Here is a 20,785-nt window from a genome sequence, read left to right on the forward strand (position 1 = left end):
CTGGGGCTCTGGGCAGCAGGGCCAGGGCACAGGGGAGCAGGGCTGGGGTTCAGGGGAGCAGGGCCAGGGGCTCTGGGGAGCAGGGATGGAGTTCAGGGGAGCAGGGCCGGGGAGCAGGGGAGCAGGGGAGCAGGGCAAGGGGTGAGGGGGAGCAGGGCTGGGGTGCTGGGGAGCAGGGCTGGGGTGCAGGGGAGCAGGGATGGAGTTCAGGGGAGCAGGGATGGAGTTCAGGGGAGCAGGGCCGGGGAGCAGGGCCGGGCGCCTGCGTCCCGGGGAGCTCTGCAAGGAGCCCCAGCGCGTTTCCGCTGTGTTGACATGGCCACGCTCTGATAAGGGCTGTGGTTTCCTCCTCTGAGGAGGCCGCAGCTGCAGGCAGAGCTCAGCCCTGCCCCACGCTCAGCCTCCCCCGAGATGGATCCTGCTGGCCAGAGCCCCCCGGGGACCCTCCCCGGGGAGGAGAGCCCCGAGGTAGGTGGATTTGAGCTCAGGGGGCTGGGGGGGTGTTTGAAGGGTGGTGGCAGCGGGCAGGTCATGGTGGCTGTGCCCAGGGGACCCCGGGGGCACTGAGGCTGTAAAGGGGAATGGGGGCAAGGGACCAAGGCCTGGCTGTGACCGAGAGAGGGGGTACCCCCCCGGGTAAGTGGGCACCCCAGGGTCAGTACGGGGTCAGCTCAGCTCTGTGTCCCCACTGAGGGTCCCTCTGAGCCCCCCTGGGCTCTGTGCTGCCACAGCTGCCCCAAAGCCCTCCTCCAGGCCATCCCAAAATGACCGACTCCCTCTGGGTCCCTCTGGGTCCCTCTGGGTCCCTCTGGGTCCTGTGTCTGTCCTGGTGAGATGGGAGCCACAGCTCTGCCCGGTGCTGCTGGGAGCACGAGGGCACAATGGCCCTCGCTGGGCTCCGGGGATGGTCTGTCCTGGGGGTGTCCCCCTCTCAGGGACTTGTCCCCCCTCCTGAGCACCCCTGTCCCTGCAGCCACCCCATTGCTGCAGCTGCTGATGCTGGGGGCTGGATCCAGACCTGGATTTAAGCAACACTACTGGATTTGAGCTGCGCTCTTGGCTTGAGGATTAGCAGCAGTAAACACATCCTGGTGGCTCAGCTCAGCTTAAACTTAACCAGTCCCGGGTGCACGTGGGAGCACGGAGCAGATCCTGCAGCCGCCGTGTCTGGGCAGAATGAACAGCAGGGAGCTGCCCCCAAAACCAGCAGGGATTCCTCCCCCTGCCCTCCTGGGCCACCCCACTGCTGGGCGAGGAACAGATGCTTGCATCTTGCTGATAAATAACAGCAGCAGAGAAATAAAGTCCTTTTTCTGTCCCCTCTGCGCTTGTGACCTTGCAGTGGGGCAGTGCTGACTGTGGGGATGCTGAAAGGTTTGGGATGGGGCCATGCCCCCGTGCCTTGGCACAGGCAGGACACTGCCAGCAGCAGCAGAAGGTGCATGGAACCTCGGCAGGGGCAGGCTGGGACCTCCTGAGTGCAACAGGACCCCTTTCACAGGGGGCTACTGAGCCACCAGAGCCCCCAGCAGCCACCAGTGGGTACCAGAAGGGATGTGGAGGCAGGTGGGAGAGAAGCAGCTGAAGGGTTAAATTTGCTGGGGCTGGAAGGGTTGAATTCAGTCCAGATGGCCGGGGGATTATGCCAGCCCTAGATTTGCCATAAGCAAATGTTAATGTTCAAGCTCAGGGTTGGTTTATTTTTTTCTGTTAGGGGTTTCTAAGGTCACTTTGGGGCCTGGGCTGACCCACAGTTAGGGTTTGTCCATCCATCCGTCCATCCATCCATCCATCCATCCATCCATCCATCCATCCATCCATCCCTCCCCACCAGCCCTGCATGAGCAAGTGCTGGGATCATGCTCTGCAAATTGCCCTCAGCCCAGAAAAGCCAAAACTCATTTTAAAGACTTCTGCTGCTTTTTGTGGTGTCACCCCCTTGTGCTCCCAGAGGCTCCAGTGCCAGGACCCATGACAGATGGCACAGGGACACCGGTCCCCATCCTCTGGCAGTGTCACCACTTGGATTTAGTTCCTGTTTGGAAAGTCAGTGCTGTCCTGGGCATCCTTCAAGCAGTGCTCCCTTCCAGCTTTCAGAGATTTGTAGCAGTGCACCAAATCCTGGTGGCTTTTGGCATCTCCCTGCCCAGCCTGGAGCTCCTCACCGTGCTCTGGCCCCCTGCCCTGTCCCTCAGCTGCTCTGCTCTCCAGCCTGGTGCTGCTGGAGTGAGTGGCTCTGAGGGGTGAGGGGTGGGTGATTGGCTTTTAAACCCTCCTGGGGGTCACCCCAAGCTGCTGTTGCCACCCTTGCAGCCCCCTCCTCAATTAATGGGACTTGAGGGTGAAGTCCCCTTGCTGCCCTGCTGGTGGGTGATGGGGGACATTGTCCCTTGGCTGTGGGGTGTCTGTGGGGTGTCACAGCATCCTTTGGAACATCCCACCCTCATGTGCTGTGGGTGATGCCACCCCATCCTGGCTGCCCTGCCCTGTCCGGCCACGACTTCCTCCTCAAACCACGCTCTTGATGGGAAACCTCTCTGCTTCTCTTCTCTCCCCAGATGGATCTGTCCCACCGCTTCTCCAAGGAAGAGGTACGAGTGTGGCCCCACTGTGGTCTCCCTCGGTGGCACTGGAGGGGGTGGCAGTCTGCAGGGGCTTGGGGACGTGGCTCAGCTCCCCAGGGACAGCCAGTGGAGGGCTGGGTGCAGGGGGTGGCAGGGCCTGGCAGGGAGCTTGGGGAGCTGAGGAGGAAATCCTGCTGATCCTGGGGGATGCCTGGAAATCCTGCTGATCCTGGGGGACGCCTGGAGCACGTCCCTGCTGGCTGTCCCCACGTGAGGTGTCAGCACTGTCCCCCACAGCTGGCCCAGCTCTACGAGGAGGTTCTCTACACCATCCGGCACCGTCTGGGCAAGCCCGAGCAGCAGCACGTCGGGGACTCCCAGGAGCTCTACTCCTACGTGCAGAAGGTGCATCCCCTTCCTGACAGGGTCCCCAAAACCTGTGCCCTGACATGTCCATCCTCCCAGCTACAGGGGATGGTAGGGGTCTGTTATGCCCCAGGCTCGCTCAGTGAGTTTCTAAAGGGGCTTTGATTTACTCTGGTGGTTCACAGGAGACCACAAAATTCTCAGGAGGCTGAATAACAAACTTTTACTTGCAAACTTGAGAATATTAATGTTGAATTAGGTTGGGTTTCCATGTGCCAGGGGCTTGGGCTGGACCAGGGGCTCAAGGGGCCAGGATGTGGAAGTGCCACATCCCACCTGTGCCAAAATTGTCCTGACCCCCACCACACACAATTTATCTCTGGCTGTTTGGAGCCAATAATCATGAGGGTCACTCAGAGGGAACTTTTAACAAGCACCATGAAAGATGTAGCAGCAGCATCCAGCTGGAGAGATGGGAGCATCCTGTGGCTGGGAAATATTAGCCCTGGGGAGAAGTGTTTATCTTAGGCTGGGAATGGTGGGAAGAAGGCTCTCCCTCAAGAGCTTTCAGCTGGTTCCCATCCTTCCTGCTGGACTCTGCCACTCTCCTCTCCCCCTGGGCTGCTGTTGGCTCCCAGGGAGCAGAGGGAAGCCCCTGGCTGCTCTCCAGCTCCTGTTAACAGGGCAGCATCCATCACCAGCCCCAATATCCACACAGGCTTTTGGCATGAACGCAGAGGAGCACGGTGCCATCATGCAGCAGGTCATGGAGCTGGAGGTACAGTGTGCCCAGTGTGCAGCTGGGGTGGTGCTGGGGGGCTGCAGTGTCCCTCAGCCCCTGTGGTTGGGATTTGGGGTGCCCTGGGGTTGTCAGTGCTTGGGTGGGAGCTGATGGCAAGGTCCTGCTCCAGCCCCAAAGTGGAGCTGGAGAAACCCCCCCTGGGCTGTTTCAGTCCCTGTGTTCCATGAGGGGCAGGGGACTGTGGGTACAGGGGTGCCAGGGTGTCTGGAGGGCATTTCCCAGGGGTTTGTTCCCCTCTCTCTGGAGAGCCCCTTACCCTTTGCACTGACATCCCCCTCCCCAATCCCTGTCATCAGGTCAAGCACAACCCCCTGCAAAACTTAAATATGACCCAGGGTTGATCCTTCCCCACAGTGTTGGTGACCCCTCACATTAATAGCTGTTCATTAATTTTTCCAGAGCCCCATTTACTGCCTGAAAGCCACAGTGAAGGAAGCCAAGGGAATTTTGGGTAAAGATGTCAGTGGTAAGTGGAGGGGTGGGTGTCCCACGGGAAGAGGGGCAGCTGCTGCTCCCGAGGGGAATTCCCAGAGCTCTGCCCTCGCAGGGCTCAGTGACCCTTACTGCCTGCTGGGCATCGAGGCCAGGAGCCAGGAGCCAGCCCACCCCGACCACAGGAAGAGGATGAAGGCTGTGGTCAAAGACCTTATCCCTGAAGACCAAATCCATCGCACCCAAGTCATAAACCAGACCCTCAGCCCAGTGTGGAACGAGACCTTCATCCTGTAATGCACCCCCACCCCTTGGCTCTGCTCTCTGGGGGGATGCAGGGCCTGGCCAGGGCTCTTGGCTGGGGATGGGGGTTCAATCCTGTGTTACTCCAGTAACAACATCCCCTGGTGCCTTGCAGGGAGTTTAAAGATGTGGAGACAGCCAGCTTCCACCTGGACATGTGGTGAGTGACAGCATCCCAGGACCCTGCACCAGGGGGTGCTGCCTCCTGGGATTCAATCTGCAGCTTTTTTAAAGGCCCCGAAGCCAGCTGGGAGCCCTTTTCCCATCACTTTCCGTGGAGCAGTGCTCAGTGCAGGATGTGACCTGTGCCAGCAGGGAAAGCCCAGGCTGGCTGTGCCCAGGCAGGGCTGGTCCTAAGCCCTGGTTTCATTTATGGAGAGAAGCCACGGTGCTCGCAGATTTGGGCTGGGTTTGGGGGTGGCCTCAACCCTGACACTTCCCTGCTCCTGTGCTTTCTCTTCTCCACCGTCATTGCAATTCCCTGCTGTGTTTTTCCATCCCCTGGGTCTCCCCCTCTCCCCGCCGTGGGTTTTGCCTCCGGCCCTCGCAGGGACTCGGACGTGGTGGAGTCGATGCGGCACAAGCTGGGGGAGCTGACAGACCTCCACGGCCTCAAAAGGTTGGTGCTGGTGTGGCCCCAAGGCTGCTGAGGAACGAGAGGGTGGAAAATGCTTATTTGCCTGCTGGATTTTAAAAATCGCCCTTGGAAGGAGGGAGGGAGGGCGGCAGGTCTGTGCCACTCTTCTGCACCCCGAGCACGGCTGCAGGACTCCTTCCCACCCTCGGCTGTTTGTGCCTTGCAGGATCTTTAAGGACGCTCGCAAAGACAAAGGGCAGGACGATTTCCTGGGGAACGTGGTCGTTCGCCTGAAGGTGAGCGCCGCCGTGCCTCCCTCCTCCGAGGGACTCCCCAGGACTGTCCCCAGTGAAACCTCCCGGGATCCCGCCAGGATCCGGGCAGGATCCCAGCCCCGTGGCAGCACCCTGTGGCACACCCAGGATCAGACAGAACCACAAACTGATGTCAGGTCCCTCCCTGTGCCGCAGTCATTCCAACACACTCAGTCACTGCACATCCTGTGTTTTTGATCAATACAGAATCTTCCTGCCCTCCCCCATGAAGGCAGTGGGATGAGGATCCCCTGGTCTCTGAACGAGATCCTTCTCCTGGGAAGGCTTCCCAAGGCTTCCCCCTTGTCCCTCTGTGCCTGCAGGACCTGCACTGCTGGAATGACCAGTGGTACCAGCTGGAGCCACGGACAGAGACCTATCCCGAGCGGGGACACTGTCACCTGCAGTTCCTACTGACGCACAAGAAGGTGGGACGGGATGTAGAAAGGTCCTTTCCATTGCCTTGCCAGGATGGGACAGCTGCCTGTCCCTTGGGGCTTGTCTGGGGGCCACAGGTGCCAGCACCAGGGTCTGCAGGTGCAGGACCCTGCCCTGAGCTCTGTCATTATGCATCTTATGGGACATGAGTGCACCCACAGCTCTCCAGCCCTGCCTTTTGGGTTCTGTGTCCCCACTGTGGCAGTGTCCCTTTGTGTCAGGCAGGTGATGGTCCTCTCTGCCTTGTCTCTTTGCAGAGGGCCACCACGAGCAGCCGGACACAGCCAAGCTACACCGTCCACCGCCACCTGCTGCAGCAGCTGGTGTCCCACGAGATCCTCCAGCACCAGGTACCACCAGGGCTGCTACCAGCACCAGGAGCAGCCCCTCAGCACCTGGGCTGGGGAGGCCTCCCTTTGCAGCCCACACTCCAACACACTGTGTGATGGGAATGAGGGTCAGGATGATGCCTGGCATCTTTCTGGGGCTCCCACTCCTGCAGATACACCCCCCCATGGTGCCTGTCCTCCTCCTCCTCCTCATCCTGTCTTGCTCCAGGACACATTCCTCCCCCTTTCCCTCCTGGCAGGCTGGCAGCACCTCCTGGGACGGGGAGCTGAGCAGCCATGCCAGCACCGTGCTGTACCTGCACGCCACACAGAAGGACCTCTCTGACTTCCACCAGGACATGGCGTGAGTGCCCCACACCCAGGGCGCCCCAGTGCAGCTCCTGGGGCCTTGCTGGGACCACAGCTGGTCTGTCCCATGAGCTCAGGTGTTGCTCCCAGGACACCCGGGTGTCCCCTGTCACCCCAGCTGTGACTGTGGCTGGCTTCTGGGTGCCCCCCAGCCCTCGAGGGCTCAGCCCAGCCCTCCCTCCTCCCCAGGCAGTGGCTGGCCTACAGCAAACTCTACCAGAGCCTGGAGTTCAACAGCAGCTGCCTCCTCCACCAGATCACCAGCATTGAGTACCGGTGGGTGCAGGAGCGCCTGAGGCCAGAGCAGGTGAGGGCAGAGATCAGGGAGAGGTGCCCCAGGCACCCAACCCTGAGCCTCTCCTCCCAGAGCCCCGGGGCTGTTTCAGTCCCTGTGTTCCATGAGGGGCAGGAGACTGTGGGTACAGGGGTGTCAGGGTGTCTGGAGGGCATTTCCCAGGGCTTTGTTCCCCCTCTCTCTAGAGAGCCCCTTACCCTTTGCACTGACCTCCCCCTCCCCCATCCCTGCCAGGTCAAGCACAACCCCCTGCAAAACTTAAATATGACCCAATTTCTGCTTCTCCCAGCCTGTTTTCCCAGAGCATCCCTGCACCCTGCTGAGACACTGAATTTTCCATGCATAGCAATGAGGTTTAAGCACAAAGCTCAGTTCAGTCCCTCCAGGGAGAAGCTACCACCAGGGTTTTTTCCCATCCCTGGAGGAGGCTGAAAGGGAATGGGAGCAGCAGCTCCCTCCCCTGCAGTGCCGTGGTCCTGCCAGCATCTGTCTGTCACTGAGGAGGACGATGCATGTTTCCTTTCTTCTCCCCAGAAAGCAGAGCTGGCCGAGTCCTTCCAGTCCTTGCTGACCTACGGGGTCTCCCTCATCCGTAGGTTCCGCATCATTTTCCCCCTCTCTGTCCCGAGGTCCACGGAGAGGCTCCAGTCCCTGCTCCGGTGAGTTGGTCACTGGTGCCAGCTGCGTGTGGGGTCCTGTGGCTCAGGACAAGCCCCTGGGCATGAGCACAACTCAGTGTGAGCCCTTTCTCCCCCATCTAGGCTGCTGTGACACTTGTCCTGTCCCATCCCTCATCCTGGGCTCCCTGTGGGAATGTTGCTGGGAGGGGAAGGCTGTTTGGGCAGGGTCTCTGAGGGGAAAGGTGCTTGTTTCTGATGGCAGGTGCTGGGTTTCACTCCAGGTTCTCACTTTGCAGGGTCCTCGTCCAGATGTGCAAAACCAAAGCTTTCCGTGAGCTGTGCACACCCAGCCCCGACCTCCCCCAGATGGTCTCCACAGCTCTGAAGGTACTGGGGGTCTCACCCCCCACCCTCAACCCCTGCAGGGTGGGACCCTGTGGGTGTCCCTTTCCTTCCAGCCCCTGCCCAATGCCCACACCTCAGCAAATCCACATGGATCACCATGGCATGGGAAATGCCCGCCCCTTCAACCTGGTGGCCCCAGCCTGTGGTTCCCACCACAGGTTCTCCCCTCACCCAGGGGACAGGGAGAGTGAAGGGGGTGACACAGCTGGCTTTGCTCCTCCTGCTTCCCTGCCATCCCACCAGGACTCCTCTCTTGCAGTCAGGCACCACGGAGTGGTTCCACATGCAGAAGCAGCACCTCAAGCCCATGGTGAAGGTCAGTTCCCATCTCTGTCCCTCTGACATGATAAAGTCACCTCAGAATGTCTGAGCATCCAAAATAAGCTGTTCTTTCCTTTGCAGAGCATAGAGGAGAATAGCAAAGCCTTGTCCAAGCTCCTCCTGGAGGTGATAGAAGATCTCAAGCAGTGCCAAAAGATCTGGAATAAATTGTTCAGCACGTAGGTTTCAGTGCTTGATCTCACCCCCATCCACCTTCCCTGGGATCAAGAGTGACAGGGCACTTTGATGCCTCATTCCTTGGCCCTTGGGCTCCACAGGTGGGGTCTTTGGTCCCACCTCTGCCCCTTAGGGCTGTGCTGTCCTCACCCAGGACATGGCCTGGCAGGGTTTGCTGGCCTGGCTTTGCTGGGCTGGGGTTGGCAGGCTCCTGACTCCACAGTTCTCTCTTGCAGCAACCTGAAGTTGAATATCTTCTCCATTGCCTACCTGGAGCTGGAGAGCCTGGTGAGCAAGCCTGGGCTGCTCTGCCCTTGGGGGACTAATGTCTAAAGCCAGGCTGAGGTTTTTGGCCACCTTTCAGGTGCCAACTGCTTGTTGCAAGCTTGGAAGGGGAGAAAGAGAAACTCCCCCTCTATTCCTGTGTGCCCATAGAGTGACTGTGGGCAGTATTTGACCCAACAAATCTCCTGAGATGCCACCCAAAAGGAAGAGGAGTCCCCTGAGCTGACCCTCACCCCAGGAGGAACTTCTTGGCCAGACCTCACTGTGTCCCCTCTGGCCTTGGTCCCATCCAGGTGGCAGAGCATGTCCAGGAGCAGCTGCACAAGGTTGACAGCAGCATGTCCAGACCCACGGCCGAGAGCCTCTTTGATCTCTACAGGAAACTTCAGGAGCTTTATCAGATGAAGGACTCCCTCCCAAGCAGGTATCCTGCCCTGAGAGGGAAGAGGTGCCAGAGGGAGGGATCCAGCAGTCAACTGAGAGGATCTCCAGATCCTTCATCACTAATTGCACACCAGTCAGAGCAGGCTGTTGGTGTCTGGTGTCAATGGGAGCATCACCAGAGGGTTTTGGGCTGATCTCTGGCTGGGTTAGTGTGAGAGCAGGAGGGGTGATGGTCCCGTGCTGCTGCTGGGCGGTTGGAGAATTGGAGCCTTCCTCCATAGGGATGGACCTCTGGCTCTGAGCAACTTCCACCAGTGGTTCGAGGAAGCATTGCCCCTGTGGCTGCAGAAGGCCTACACCACCGCCCTGGAGAGGGCCCAGAGAGCCATCCAGATGGACCAGGTAATGTGGGGAGGAGAAATCTCCCTCCTTCCTTTGGGACACTGCAGCTGCCCTCCATGCCCTGCTGCTGGGCAGCCCAGGAGCAGCCTGGTTCCTCTGCCAAATGCATAACAAAGTATGTGGTCCCCTGGGCCAGCTGATCCCTCCTACCCTGGCCCCACACAATGTCCCTGTGTCCCTTCCCTCATTGCTCCCTGGTAGCCCATGGGATCTGGGGACCCTGCATTCAGGCCATGCTGTGAGAATCCCCTTTGCTTCTAACCTCTCTGAAGAGGGGAGGGATGGCAACCATGGGGCCACAGGCTGCTCTTAGTGTAGTCCAGCAGCACTGGGTGGGTGTATGGAGGAAAGCAGGGAGCTCATGCTGCTCCATCCATCCTCATCTCCACTCTCCAAAGTGGTTGTGTGATGACATTGGGATGTAAGGAGCTGGTGATGGGCCAGAGAGTCCCAAAGTGAAGGTGCAGCTCTGCTCTCTGGGATGGCATCTCTCTGTTCAAGCTGTGTTTGCCTTCTCTGCCTCTCAGCTGAAGCCTTATGGGTACCACAAGCACAGCACATCCACCGTTGACCTGTCCACCTGCTACGCCCAGATCATGACAACCTGGCAGCAGCTCAACTGGCCAGACCCTGAGAAAGCCTTCATGATCATGGTCAATCTCCTGGAGGTTTGTACAGCTGGGGCACCAGCACCTGGAGTTTCCTCCTCCTGCTCCTGGGGATGTGTCTCCATGAAGGAGCCAGTACCCCAGTGATGGGGTTCCCTGAGCCCACGGTGGTCCTCATGTTGCCTGGTTCATTCCTGCTGGTTTCCTCTCTGTCCTGCAGGACATGTGCAAGATCTCCCTGATGTACTGCAAGCTCATCAAGGAGAGGGCTGAGGCTCTGTCCCTGAGCGAGCAGAACGAGGGCGAGGCAGCCAACAAGGTTGGTATTGGAACCTGTCATGGTTGCTCCAGAAAGGACAGAATTTGGCCCTGGTTTCTAGACAAAGAGGGAGCTGAGCTGCTGAGAACCCAGCTGACATCCCCAGTTTGGGTTCCACAGGGACCAGTTGGCCATCAAAAGCCATAATCCTGGAAAATCAGGAGGGAAATGATGTGAGCAGGGGGAGCAGGATGGGGTGGGGACAAAGGTGAGGATAAAAATTAAACTGGAGATGGTGATGGAGATGGGACAAGGGATGAGGATGGAGATGGGAATAGGAATAATGATGGAGATTGCCTTGGGGATGGGGATGTGGGATGCTCCAGGGGGCGTGGACCCTGAAGCAGACCCACCTCCCCCAGCTCTGCGTCGTGGTGAACAACATCGAGCAGCTCCGGCTGCTGATGCTGAAGCTGCCATCACAGCTGGGCTGGGCGCAGCTGGAGCAGCACATGAGGGGCATCATCGACCCCCAGCAGATCCAGAACGCTCTGCACAACCAGCTCGACAGCACCGTGGCCTGCCTGGACCACGAGGTCCGGGACGTGGTGCAAGCCCTGGCTACCAAGGTGACCACCTGCCACTGATGCCCCCTTGGCCCTCACCTGGCCCAGAGCAGTTTCACCCAAGGTGTCCTGAAGACCATAATGCTCCTGGGATGGAGAAAAGGTGGAGCTGGGCATGGGGAGGCTGGTGCAGAGGACAAAGTCCAAGTCTCTTTCTGTGTTTCTCCCTGACAGCTGGAAAAGGGCATTGCCAGACACATCCAGGAGCTCTCATCTTCCAGTGACACCCAGAAGCCTGAGGATGTAAGTATCTGGTCCAGTCCTTCCTGGACCATCTCTTTTAGGCAGCCTCTGTCACCCTCCATCACTGCTGCCTGCCCATGCCTGGGGCACAGGACACACCAGTGATGGGGCCCAGACCTCCACAGGCTTTGCTTGATGCCCATGTCAGCACCAGGACCACACCAGGCACAGCCTGCCCGTGTGGGAAGGAGCCTCTCTGGGATCCTCCCTGGCCTGCTGTGCCCTGCTGGACACCCCCCTGCCCTCCCCAATGCCCTCTCCTCTCACTGCAGTCCATCACCCCGCTCATGAAGTTCCTGGAGTCGGAGCTGCAGTACCTCAATGAGCATCTGGTCCAGGAGAACTTCAAAAGGTGACCAGGGCACTTGGGATGCACTGTGGCAGAGGCCATCAGAGTCACCATGCCTGGGGCAGGAGCATCTCCTCAGCTCCATGGGGCTTGGGGCCATCCCACTTCAGGGCTGGCAGGATGAGGCCCTTCCTTCTCGGGCTTTGCAGAGCCCTTCAGCTGAAGACCATCCCTCCAGCCCAGCCCCTGGATCTCACAGCCCCCCTCTCCCCTGCAGCCTCCTCAGTCTCCTGTGGCACCACACCCTGTCGGTGCTCTCAGCAGCACTGGGACCACAGGTGCCCTCGGTCCAGCACTGCCAGAGGCTGTTCTGTGCCCTGAAGGTACCAAGGGGGGGAAGCAGGGGGTCGCTGGCAAGGAGATGGGTTTGGTTGGTGGCTGACAGCATCCTTGTCCCCAGAGCCTGGAGCTGTGCTTCCACGCCGAGGGCTGCGGGCTGCCGCTGGAGACCCTCCACAGTGCAGCCTTCAGGGTATGGAGATGGGGATGGGGGGTCCCCGTGGGTTCCTGTGGGAGGAAGGGATGCCAGGGAGGACATCCCCGGGCTGTGGACCTGTCCATGTGGCTTGACCATCACCTCTCCCCCTCCCCACAGACGCTGGAGGCTCACCTGGCTCTCTGCTCTGCCACCAGCCACAAACTCATCCAGAAATACTTCAGCAACAGGATCCAGCAGCAGGTAGGACTCCAGATGGTAATGCCAGCCCCTTCCCACATCCCACCCTTGCTCACAGGCCCTGCCTGTGGAAATGTGGAATTTCCCCACCACCCTCCCACTCCTGGGGCTCTTGGGGCAGGTTTTGCCACAGCATTGAGCAGGAGGGGGCTCAATGCATCCCAGAGGATTCCAGCACACCCTGGTGCCCCAAAATTCCTGATGAGCCTCTGCCTGACCCTGTGCATCCCCTCTATGATGGGGATGAAGGACAGCGTCCTTACCCTTGTACCCCACTGCCCAGCTGGACACGAGCTCAGAGAAGTATGGGGCTGTGACCATCAAAGCTCTGTACCGGCCTTCGGAGCAGAAACTCCATGTGGAAGTGCTCAACGCCACCAACCTCATCCCGCTGGACTCCAACGGTGCGTGTGGGTGGGCAGGAGAGCCACCTGCCCCAGGGTCCCCTGTCCTTGGTCCCTGGTATGCCCCAGTCAGGAGAGATGCTGGCAATGCTTGGACTCGCCCTTGATTTGCTTTTTCATCCAAGGAGGTGGATTTGGGAAAGAGGGGGGTTGTGGCCCTGGTTCTGGGTGGTTCAGTGGGATGTGGCAGGCGGGACCAAGCAGGACACAGTGCCCACGTCCCGCTGCTTGTGGCACAAGCCAGCAGCCAGGGCAGACGGCTTTTCTTCATCATGCAAAGCAGTCACAGATAAAAAAATACGCGGGGTGAGCAGCGACCTTCTCCGGGTCCGGCTGTCGTTTGGGGCGCTCTCCAGGAGAGGTCACTGCTCCTGCAGCCACCCCCGGCCGGTCGCTGTGCGGGCAGGCTTAGGGATGTTCCCGCACCCTCCGGGAGCCCAGGCTGGGCTGGGGGTTGTGGTGAGGCTGCCCTGAGCCCCCCCGCAGCCACCCCAGTGTGCCCAAGCCCCTCCGGCTGGGTTCATGCCGGGGCAGAGGGGCCGGGGGAGGCGGCTGATGTCTGCACCCCACCAGGCTCCAGCGACCCCTTCGTGCAGCTCACCCTGGAGCCCCGGCACGAGTTCCCCGAGGTGGTGGCTCGGACCACCCAGTGCAAGAAGAACGAGCTGCACCCCCTCTTCGACGAAGCCTTCGACTTGTACGTAGGGGCTGACACCCTCCGGGCCCCCCGTCCCCACAGCCCCTCAGGCTGAGGAGCCTCTGCCGTGGGGCTGCTGCTCCTGGAACTGCCAGGGATTTCACCACAGTGGGGTCCCCCAAACACCGGGGAGGGTGTGGGGCTGTGCTGGGGCCCTGATCTTGGAGGAGTTCGGGTCACTGCGGGGCTGTGGCTGCCCGTGGAGCACAGAAGGTTGTGACCGAGGCCCGAGGGGGTGGGATGTGAGGATCCCCTGCCTCCCGTAGCTTGATCCCCTCCGAGAAGTGCCGGCAGGAGGGGGCCTGTCTGCTGCTGACCGTGTTTGACTACGACGTGCTGGGCTCCAACGACCTGGAGGGCGAAGCCTTCTTCCCCCTGTGCCACCTGCCCGGCCTCGACACCGAGGAGGACGAGGCGGACATGGGCCGCGTGCCGCAGACCCGGCTCCCCCTCACGCACCCCAAGCCCACAGGTACGGTGTGTCCCCCCGGGCGGAGCCCCTGCAGGGTGGGGAGGGGGCTGCGGGGAGCAGCTCCCACCATTGCTCCCCTCTTCTCTGGCAGATGAGATCCTGCAGCTGCTGGAGTCCAGGAAAAGGGACAAAGAAGCTCAGGCCTTCGTTAAGCTCCGCAAGCAACGAGCCAAGCAGTCCAAGGAGACAGAGTGAGGGAGGGGCAGGAAGATGGCCCTGAAAGGGGAACTTTGGTGGCGTTGGAGCCAGAACCATCTGCAGGGAGTGTGAGCACAGAGGGGTCCCTGTGCCAGCTCCCAGCTCACCCCCACCTTCGGGCAGCAACACTCCCATGGGCCAGGGAGGGTGGGCAGGTGGATTGGAGGGGATTTCTTTGCCCGTCTGCCTGGACTAGTAACACTACAGGAGGGATGTGGAAGCGTGGCTGTCCCTGTCCGTCCCTCTGGAGTTTGTCACTGCCAGTGCTGCATCTCCTGGCCGTGTCCCCAGCCCTCCTGTCTGCAACACGGCACGGCCAAACCTGCCTTCATTTTTGGTCTTTCTTTCAATTTTTAAATTTCTTTTCCCCCTCATTTTCTTGTGGATAAGCCTCTTATTTTAAATGAAAAGCCACAAAGCTGATGCGTGGGCTGTGTGCTTTGGGGCAGTGGCCCTGTGCTGGGAGCAGCAGCACAGTGGGGTGGGATAAGGCATTTGAGGTCTGGTGGGAGCTGCTGAATTTCTCCTTTTCTAAAATGTGTCTAGCTCCCGTGTCTGTTTGGGTGTTTTTTTATTTTACCACCAATTTCACTGACTTCCTGGAAGCCTGGGATCTTGCAGGAGCCTGGGCAGCAATAAAGAGCATCACAGCCTTGGCATCCAAATCAGGAGGCATTTTGGGCATCTGACAGCACAGGCATGGGGTGCAGGTCCCTGGCATCACTCCCAGCCTGTGCCAAGGACCTGGGTCCCTCTGGAAGTGGGCTGCATCCATGTGGGGTGACCCAGTACCACAGTAAAAATGCCTGACGAGGCAGGTGGTTTTAACAATTTGTTGGGTTTTTTTGAGCTTGTTTTCTGTGCAATTATTACTAATTATACACCTGGAGCTCCCTCTACCCCTTACCCTGCAGGGGGGTGGCCATGTTTGAGCTGCAGCAGGTCCCTGGGAGCTGCCAGGGACCAGGGAATTAAAAGCATCCCCCTCCCGGGTGTCTGAGCACCAGCTGCTCCCTCGGTGGGCAGAGCAGCCGCTGGGTCAGCTCAGGTCAAATCCTGGATGCGGGGGTGGGAAAAGGAAAAAAAGCTCCCTTGGTATCTGTGTGACAGAGCCCACAGCAGGAGGGATTAAGGCACTGCAGGCTCTCAAGGAAGCCATTTGCTGGCTTAGGTTTCTAGTGCAGAGAAATAATATTCCAGAGCTGGGTCTGGGATTGTGGGGATGCTGTCTCAGGGTCTCATTCAGCTGGGTCCAGCACCCTGTGCCTGCACCCTGCAGCTCAGCTGGGGCTGGCACCTGCTGGCAGCCACCTCGTGCTTTATTATGAGGTTTACTCCACGGGGCTGGAGGTTTGAATATGGGCTCAGCTCATTTTTAGCTATTTTTTAAAAAAATCCCTGTGTCTCACCTTGCCCTGGGCTGCCACCAGCCAGGTGTGTCCCAGGGCAAGGTGGCACGGGCTGGCCTCTCTTCTGAGGTTGTTTGCACTGTATTATTCAAGGTGTTTTAGCTGAATTTTTGCTCAGCTACAGGCAGTGGTGTGGGTCTTCTCCCACCCTAAAAGAAATCCCACCTTTTACAGATTAAGATTACTAAACCTTAATCAGTCAGAGCACAACTAACCCCATGAAGCAGGAGAGCAGCCCAGACATTAAAAATAAGGCTTGAAGCACACAAAACCAGCTCCCAGCAAATGCAAGAATGATGAAGAGGAAGAAGTCTCCGTCATCATCCTCCTCATCCTGGTGAAGAACCCAACACAGGCAGCTGGCCAGAACACAAGAGGGAAGGGGCTGGCACTTAGATCTACTGATTTTATTGTGTTACCAATAATCTGCAATACAAATGGGCCCATTCAGATTATTGTTGTGATTGGACTAATGGGAAGTGGTTGATGCATCTTTGAAGCGTTAATTAGACCAAATTAATTAACAGGTAATTCTTGGATCCACAGGCCAGGTGTGTTCCTTTGGGTGCCAACACACAAAACACTGTATGCACTGTGCAGGCACAGCTCACCTCTGCCCAGCCTGGCTCTTCCAGGACATAAATCCATGTGCAGACCAAGAATTTGGGTGAGAAATTTTTGGATTTGCCACTTCCAAAGAGGTCTCTGCCCCACCTTAACCACACTGCATTGATGTTCCCCCTCTTCCACCACACCTCCATCAGGAAAGTGAATTGCAACACCCCGAAAAGGGAGGGGAGCTCAGAGAGAAATTATTCTTAGTTGTGTGAAAATTGGCCACGGATGTGTTGTTCTGAGGGCTCCAAAGCCCTCAAAGATTTCTCCACCCTCCCAAAGCCCAGAGCAGAGCCCGGGGCTGCACATCCACCCGGGCACGCATGCGCACACACACACGCACACACCGCTTCGGTTTGTATTTTTTTTTTCTTAGCAAAAAAATAAAAATTTATTGTCATCTAAAAAAAAAAAAAAAAAAATCCATCCTGCCCTTGGAAACTGTGACACAGATTGAGTTCTTTCCAGCCCCACATGCAAATTCACTCTGCCAAGAAAAGAGTCTAAACCAGGTTTCCGACAGCCAAAACACATATTTACAGAGTACGAGAGAACGACAGCTGAAATCACAGTTCTATACATGGAATCAACAACACGTTTTACACCACTGATCACCATTCTGCCAACTTCTACACGGACTAGGGGCGCCTCTGCCCAGTGCCCTTCCTCCTGGGGAAAGCAGGGAAGGGACTGGGCAAGAATTGCCACCAGAAATACTGCAGTGTGTATTATTATTATTTTTTTAAAATGTATACTGTATTTATTTTGTTTTAACATTGGAAGCTACAGAGTGGGGAAGCCCCAGAAATCTCTCCAATGCAGTCACTACTTTGCAGGAATACTTCACCTTTAAAATACTAGGTTTTACATCAGTAACATCTATTTTGCTGTTGGCCATCGCTCCAAGGATTATAGTAACTCTGGAGGAAAACACTGGTAATATTCTTCCTTCTCAGATAGGGGAAAAGGAGGAAGAGAGGAGGTTCAGAGGCTGGTGGAACAGCAAGGGATGACTGAGTCCATTCAGTGTTACAGGCTTCCTCCCAGGGTAAGGAATTCTCTTCATTGTCTCAGCTGCACAAGCCTTGCCAGTGGCTCAGGTTCAGCTTCAGAGATGTACAAAAGTGTAAAACCCTTCGGCAGGGGATCAGCTGCAGGGACCCCCAGGGGTGGGATCTGCTTTAGGAAATGTGCTCCAGCTCCGAGACCTTTCCTGGGTCCCTCCTGTGCCACTGCAGGCACATGGCTATGGCCCCTAAGGCCAGAGAGGAGCTCAACGTGGTCCTGTTAGCCCAAAATGCTAAAATCCTTCAGCTCCTGGCTCTCACCTACAGCTCTGACCCTGCTTGTTGCTCTGGATCTACCCAGGCTAGTGTTGTCCCAAGCCAGCTGCTTCTAGGTTGGTTTTCCATAATAATATAAAAGTTTATTGACCTTTAGGATGCTGTGGTTTCACAACACAACCACAACTCCTTTCCCCAGCTCTCAACTCAGAAGTGTCCGACCTGCCCAATTAATCACCAAGGTCAGCTCTTCTGAAGCTCCCAAAAATCTGGGGAGGAAATTGTCATTATCCACGCAGGAGTCTGTCTGTGTGGGGAAGCAGGACCCAGACATGGTCAGGGCTGTTCAGCTGGGCTGCTCCCCAAGGAACCTTGTGGACCCCACTTTTGTTTTGAAGCCCCCTCAGCTCTGCTGTGTTACTGTGTGTCCTGTAAAGGGAGTTCCTGCTTCAGAAGGAAGCCTGACAGTACGTGACAGGGGCTGCACTTATTAGCACCAGGTTTATTTCAGCTCTTTTTACACCATACAAAAGCTGATCACAGACTCTTAAGCCTCAACTGCAGTGCTGTGATTATGGTTTGTCTTTCCTGCACGGAGCAGGCAGCAACAACTGCTGGAGTGGGTCAGGAATGCTGCTCCTTCCCCCTGCTCCCACCTCATTTGGTTCAGAAATTGTCTTTAAATGGCCCACCAGAACATTCACAAAATATGCAAAGATGTAGTTCTCTTTTCCATCTGATGCTTAAGAAAATAAATTCACATTTCAATATTCCTCTCCTTTTTTTTTTTTAAAGCAGCAAACAAATTGATAGAAACCTAAATTTAGGAAGTGTTTCTTCAAGAACCAGAGAAAAGTGAGAAAGTCTATGTGCTTGTGCAAAGAGAGTGCTGAGAGAGGATGGGGTGGGGGCCAGGGAAGGGTCTAGTGCTAATTCCTTCAGGCTGCTCTGCCATGAGTGCAGTGTGGCAATGGAAAGTTCAAATTTAAGGGCCACAAAACAGGTGAAATTCTGAATTCTTTGGTCCTTCAGTATAAGTTTTAAAACAGAGAAACTGTTTTACTCAAAAGGGAAAAACACATTTTCTCTGGCCTGGAATTTTTCACTGTAACCCAGGGAAACTGGGGGCAAACTGCTCTTTGCCCTTAACCCCCCCAGGTCCCAGGAGACAGCCCAGGCTGCCCTCAGGGGACAAGCTCCATGGGATTCCCTGTTGGAATCACGGAGCTGCTGCTGGACAGATCTGGAAACAGAGGGTTGGCAAAAAGCAGCATCACCCCAGAGCAGCCCCCGGGGAGGCAGAGGAGCAGAGAAACCTCCACGCTCATAAAAAGTGTTACAAACCATAGCCAAAAACAGGCTGATCAGCTCTGCTGCTTATAAATATTAAAGATCTGATTCAAGAGTTTATTTCCTATGATTTAAGTTAGTTACAAAAAAAAACTTTTTAGTAATTTTTTTTTCTTAATTGGGCTTTTTCCTCCTCCTCCCCCCCCACTTTTAAATTTTTTTTTTATTTTTTATTTTTCCTAAAAAAAAGAGAAATGTTCATGTATTTTAATAAAAGGTCTTTCCTTAAGATCAGACCAAGGCAGATGTGCTGCCCCATGGCACAGACATTCAAAGGCTATAACCAAACAACATAGCCACAATAGTCACTCAACAGTGTCTCTCCATTAAAAAAATTAAAAAACCTGATGCTAGTTACAATAAAATACACATGGAAAAAAAGCATTTTTACCAAAAAACCCAAAAACAAGTTAATGGGAAAACATAAAAAAGAACTACACAGAGCTGCACTTAAGAGATCATCTGGGAATGCATATTAACCCCTTCCAAGGAGAGGAAAGGTGGAATTATGGAAACAAACCTAATTATGTGTTTGTATTAAATATGAAGCTTTCTGAGAGGCTCTGGTAAAAATTCAGTTTTCCTACAATAGTGGGCTGCTGGAGGTTCCAGTGCTTTTCCAGGTCATGGAGGGGCAGCACAGGAGCAACCCTGTGCAAAATAAAAATGTTTAGTCAACTGAGTGGCCTTTTGGTTGAGATCCCAGCAGGTTACTGCAATCCACCTGATGTAAAAATCCAATGGACATGCTGGTAAGGAAAGCTCAGCTGCTGGGCAGGTCTGAGCTGGTGGAATTCTCTGTCCTGCTGGACTATTTCTGTCACCACACATCTCCAGCACCAGGGTTTCTGGAGCCAGCAATCCACAAACCACCCTTGAGCTGCTGACACAGGCAACAAAAATGTCCTCAGCCTACCTGGAATTGGTACATGCACTTCAGCAGTGGCTACGAATCAGGTCCCTGTGGCTAAAACAAAACTGATCTGGTCTGAAACAGTAAAAAGTCTCTAAACAGCCCCCAGACAAAGGGGTGCCTGGAGAGAACTAACCTCTGCATCCAAATTTCCTTCATAAAGGGCTTTGGCTCACCCAAGGGCAATACTTCTAAGGCTGCTCAGACCTGGAACATGTTGGCTGCATCAGCAGTGAACACTGGTCACTGAATTTTGGGGCTTGGCTTGCTCTAGGTCCAATAGAAATTTTTTTTTCCCTCTTTTCTTCTTTTCATACAAATATACAAAGAGCGTAAAAAAATTTAAAAAGTGAACTTTGCTGATTAAATGGCAGACAAAGTTCCTGCACATTCAGAGATGGGCAGTGTGAGGCCCTCCAGGCAGGAGCCTGGCAGAGCTCCCATCAGGGAGGACGGCTTTAACCAAGCTGGGTCAGTGAAAGAGCAGGGGGACCGAAGGCATGAGCAAGTCATTTCAAACCACCTCGATCCTCCCCGTGATCTCAACTCTTCCTCTGGAAAGCACGTGGAAGCCCCTCTTGCCCACTCTAAGTCCTTCCGGAAATAGTCAAAAATTTGTTATCACCTAAATAGAAAAGAGGAGAAACACAGACTCTTTGCAAATGGCCCTTTGATCTGTATTAAAAACAGCTCTCAAAGTTCATCAAGAGTTAGAATTAGTGGGGCACGGGTGAGGGGCAGTTTAGATACGGGATGTAAAATATTAAAAAGTGCTCTGCAACTAATTTTCTGTTTTCATGCGTGCATGCGCGTGTGTGTGCACGTCCCTACACGTGCACAGCCACGCCCATCCACACACATATATACATATATATATATACACATACATATATATGTACGTATGTATAAAGTTAAAAAGTTCTATAGGATATGATGAGAACGAGTGTCCTCGGAAGGTCACGACTGCAGAGAGTGGGGCCTGCTGGGGTGGCAGATGGGGCACTCGCCCTTCTCAGCGCACGTCTCGCACAGCACCGCGTGTTGGCACGGCAGCACCACCCGGTTCTCCTCCTGACACTTAAGGCATTTCACTGACTGCATCTGAAATACCGCCTGCAAGAGAGGGGACAGGGCACAGCGTCAGCGTCACACACCGCCAAGGGGCCTGCTCATCTCGCAGCTGTCTGCCCTGCTCATCTCCCGAAGCACAAGGAAAGCAGCACAGCGTGACGCCTCTCAGGACCTTTAGGATCAACAGAGCTTTGATTGATTTACACTCTGTACTTTAGGCACAAAGAGG

At 56.0% G+C, this 20,785-nt stretch overlaps 2 protein-coding genes across 7 annotated transcripts in view; one reads left to right on the forward strand and one right to left on the reverse strand.

Moving 5' to 3' along the window:
• The first annotated feature begins 231 nt into the window (after positions 1–231).
• UNC13D (unc-13 homolog D) lies at positions 232–14,286 on the forward strand. 2 transcript variants are annotated; one of them, XM_041409178.1, is made up of 32 exons: positions 232–468; positions 2,559–2,591; positions 2,862–2,969; positions 3,649–3,708; positions 4,132–4,198; positions 4,280–4,457; positions 4,583–4,627; positions 5,018–5,086; positions 5,271–5,340; positions 5,682–5,786; positions 6,054–6,146; positions 6,386–6,489; positions 6,684–6,801; positions 7,324–7,448; positions 7,706–7,796; positions 8,074–8,130; positions 8,217–8,314; positions 8,549–8,600; positions 8,891–9,021; positions 9,263–9,383; positions 9,911–10,051; positions 10,212–10,310; positions 10,673–10,879; positions 11,051–11,119; positions 11,392–11,471; positions 11,686–11,791; positions 11,869–11,940; positions 12,064–12,147; positions 12,428–12,548; positions 13,122–13,245; positions 13,512–13,717; positions 13,809–14,286. In XM_041409178.1, the coding sequence occupies exons 1-32, from the start codon at positions 412–414 to the stop codon at positions 13,910–13,912; spliced, it is 3,195 nt and encodes a 1,064-aa protein (XP_041265112.1). In that variant the 5' UTR covers positions 232–411; the 3' UTR covers positions 13,913–14,286. The 2 variants fall into 2 exon arrangements, with proteins under 2 accessions (XP_041265112.1, XP_041265114.1); XM_041409180.1 differs by lacking the exons at positions 11,392–11,471; positions 13,809–14,286 and having other exon boundaries at positions 13,512–13,709.
• Positions 14,287–16,358: 2,072 nt separating this feature from the next.
• UNK (unk zinc finger) overlaps positions 16,359–20,785 on the reverse strand; it is a 44,905-nt gene continuing 40,478 nt past the window's right edge. For all 5 annotated transcript variants that reach the window (XM_041409130.1, XM_041409127.1, XM_041409129.1 and 2 more), the window contains one exon: positions 16,359–20,598. In XM_041409130.1, the coding sequence (XP_041265064.1) occupies positions 20,443–20,598 (156 nt within the window). In that variant the 3' untranslated portion in view covers positions 16,359–20,442. The remainder of the gene's footprint in view (positions 20,599–20,785) is intronic.

Source organism: Onychostruthus taczanowskii, unplaced genomic scaffold (assembly GCF_017590055.1).
Source record: "Onychostruthus taczanowskii isolate IOZ18803 unplaced genomic scaffold, ASM1759005v1 scaffold30, whole genome shotgun sequence".
In the NCBI taxonomy this organism is placed as follows: domain Eukaryota; kingdom Metazoa; phylum Chordata; class Aves; order Passeriformes; family Passeridae; genus Onychostruthus; species Onychostruthus taczanowskii.

What these genes read in the sequence shown, in the direction of transcription:
- UNC13D (XM_041409178.1), top strand. Translation starts at nt 412, where the DNA reads ATGGATCCTGCTGGCCAGAGCCCCCCGGGGACCCTCCCCGGGGAGGAG. An exon ending in TTCGACGAAGCCTTCGACTT is followed by an intron (nt 13,246 to 13,511) that starts GTACGTAGGGGC and finishes TGCCTCCCGTAG; the next exon opens with CTTGATCCCCTCCGAGAAGT. An exon ending in CACGCACCCCAAGCCCACAG is followed by an intron (nt 13,718 to 13,808) that starts GTACGGTGTGTC and finishes CTTCTCTGGCAG; the next exon opens with ATGAGATCCTGCAGCTGCTG.